This window comes from Sinocyclocheilus rhinocerous, unplaced genomic scaffold, assembly GCF_001515625.1.
Source record: "Sinocyclocheilus rhinocerous isolate Xijiao unplaced genomic scaffold, SAMN03320098_v1.1 C36856615, whole genome shotgun sequence".
Taxonomy (NCBI): Eukaryota; Metazoa; Chordata; class Actinopteri; order Cypriniformes; family Cyprinidae; genus Sinocyclocheilus; species Sinocyclocheilus rhinocerous.
The window spans coordinates 1-2041 of record NW_015786462.1 but is presented as its reverse complement, the minus strand read 5'-3'; the positions used below and the strand labels follow the sequence as shown (position 1 = coordinate 2041).

Sequence of the window (2041 nt, the reverse complement as noted above, 5' to 3'; positions counted from 1 at the left end):
TCCATGACTGCATGTGTTTTGACTCCGCAACTGTAGATGTCGCTGTGAGTAAAAGCAACGGGAAGATTTACTGCCGAGGAAACAACAAACACGAGAACATAAACTGGATTTATAAATCAATCCATTAAAGTTGTATCTCTCCAGCAGTAATCTGACGCGTGTCGTTGCTAAAGAGGTGAGCCTATGATTTACATGTCCTGTTAAAGAGAATCTGCGAATATATAATGCAACAGCCATATAAACAATGTCGTCCATGTATCTTTGTACGTACGTGACGTTGCGTTTGATAACATTTTAGATAACAATTATTAGACAAGTTTTATTTAAAAAGTGGTTGTCTTGTGCTTCAGCATCTGCAGGAATGGCGTCAGACAAATCAGTACAAATATAAACTTGCAGCATTATTTGGGGTTTTTGTGTTGTCCCTCCTCGTATTGGCCATTACTTGTTGAAGATCTTGTTGTGTACGAATGTAAATGTTCAAAGATTTACACAGACTTTTAGACATTGCGTTGGTCTAAAGTAGAATAGAAAGTTCAGGAAAAAATCAGATTCCTTAACTTTCTACTCCGATTCCTCTACTTAATATTTTAGACCAACGCAATTTTTTTAGGCAGTAAACTTGTAATAATATAATTAAATCAGGAATGTTTTATATAATAAATGAATACAATGAAATTGTGGTTTAAATTGGCAGTGGCACAATAAACAAATATTTAATTTTAATACAACATATGCAACTTTCCATGTCATTACAGGCTGAATTCAGTTCACAGAAGCATATGTATAGAAACAAAAATACATTTATGTTATAAGGTTTATATTTATAAAATATATTTTTATTTATGTATTGAATCCGTATATCCCCGTTTTGAACCAAGAGCCGTACTGCAAGGAGAGTTACATATCTTTAGTACTTTCCCCTGCCTTACGTCACATCTGATAAATCTATATCTGGTTAGACAGAATTCCGTGTCATACACTCACTCAGTATCAGCACTGAACACGGTAAGACAGAGTTGTGCAATATGCATATATTGACATTTTCTTTTCATTTTGCTAGTACATGTAATGTTTGTCTTGAATCCGCCTCTGCTCAACCAACCTTTTTAAGTTTTCTATTTTATTTTGTATTATAGTTGATCTGTTTTGTGTGTTTTCCTTTTCAGAAATGTCTCTAGTCAAGCAGAATCTCCTCCCGAATAATGAGGCAAACATCAATAAACTGATCAACCTCAAACTGACGGCTTCATATGTGTATCTCTCCTTGGTCTGTTTACAAACTTTGGCACCACATTTATGAAACGTTGTTTTTAGGTTTATTTACATTTGTGTATTTTTTTTTTTTAATGAAATGCACAGAAATACACTTGAACATACATTTGTCAATGTCAGCAATTTAATGTTAAAAGTGCATTGTGCACATGTTCTAAATTATTTTTTTTAGAAAATATAAATGAATATTAATGGAATGTTTGAGTGTTTAGAATTGAATATTCTGTATGCACTGATGCTGAGTTAAAATTGTTCATGTACAAATAATTGACCCCTGCATATCTGTTTAGACAGTAATACTAATACAGTCTCTCTGTGTCTCATTACAGGGAATGTATTTTGACAGATGATGTGGCTCTGCCCAACTTCTCAAAGTTTTTTCTAGAGCGTTCACTGAAGGAGAGGGATCAGGTGGAGCACCTGCTGGAGTATCAAAACACAAGAGGAGGACGAATCGTTCTCCAGACCATTGCGGTGAGTGGGTTTTAGAAGAAAGGTTCACCTAAAAATGTGAATTGTCATTTTTCCTCACCGTCTTGCCGTTCTATACCCGTATGACTTTTGTGTAGCACAAAAGGAAATGTTTAGTAAAAAATGCAGGTGTATGCTGAAGACAAAGTGCCATAAAATATCAGAAAAATAATACATATGACAGTCTGCTGAAGCTGTAGCTTTGAGAGATTTCTCAAAGAGAAGTAAATCGTACACTGAAACCCTGTGTTTCCACACTAGCATACTTTAATGCATACTAGCATTAGCATACTTT

General features: G+C 34.5%; 1 protein-coding gene across 1 annotated transcript; it reads left to right on the top strand.

Moving 5' to 3' along the window:
• Nucleotides 1-80: 80 nt before the first annotated feature.
• LOC107736647 (ferritin light chain, oocyte isoform-like) lies at nt 81-1879 on the top strand. Its single transcript, XM_016548023.1, is given in 4 exon segments — nt 81-175; nt 1170-1270; nt 1605-1618; nt 1620-1879. Coding segments are annotated over 3 exon segments (258 nt in total). The 5' UTR covers nt 81-175; nt 1170-1171; the 3' UTR covers nt 1765-1879.
• The last annotated feature ends 162 nt before the right edge of the window (nt 1880-2041 follow it).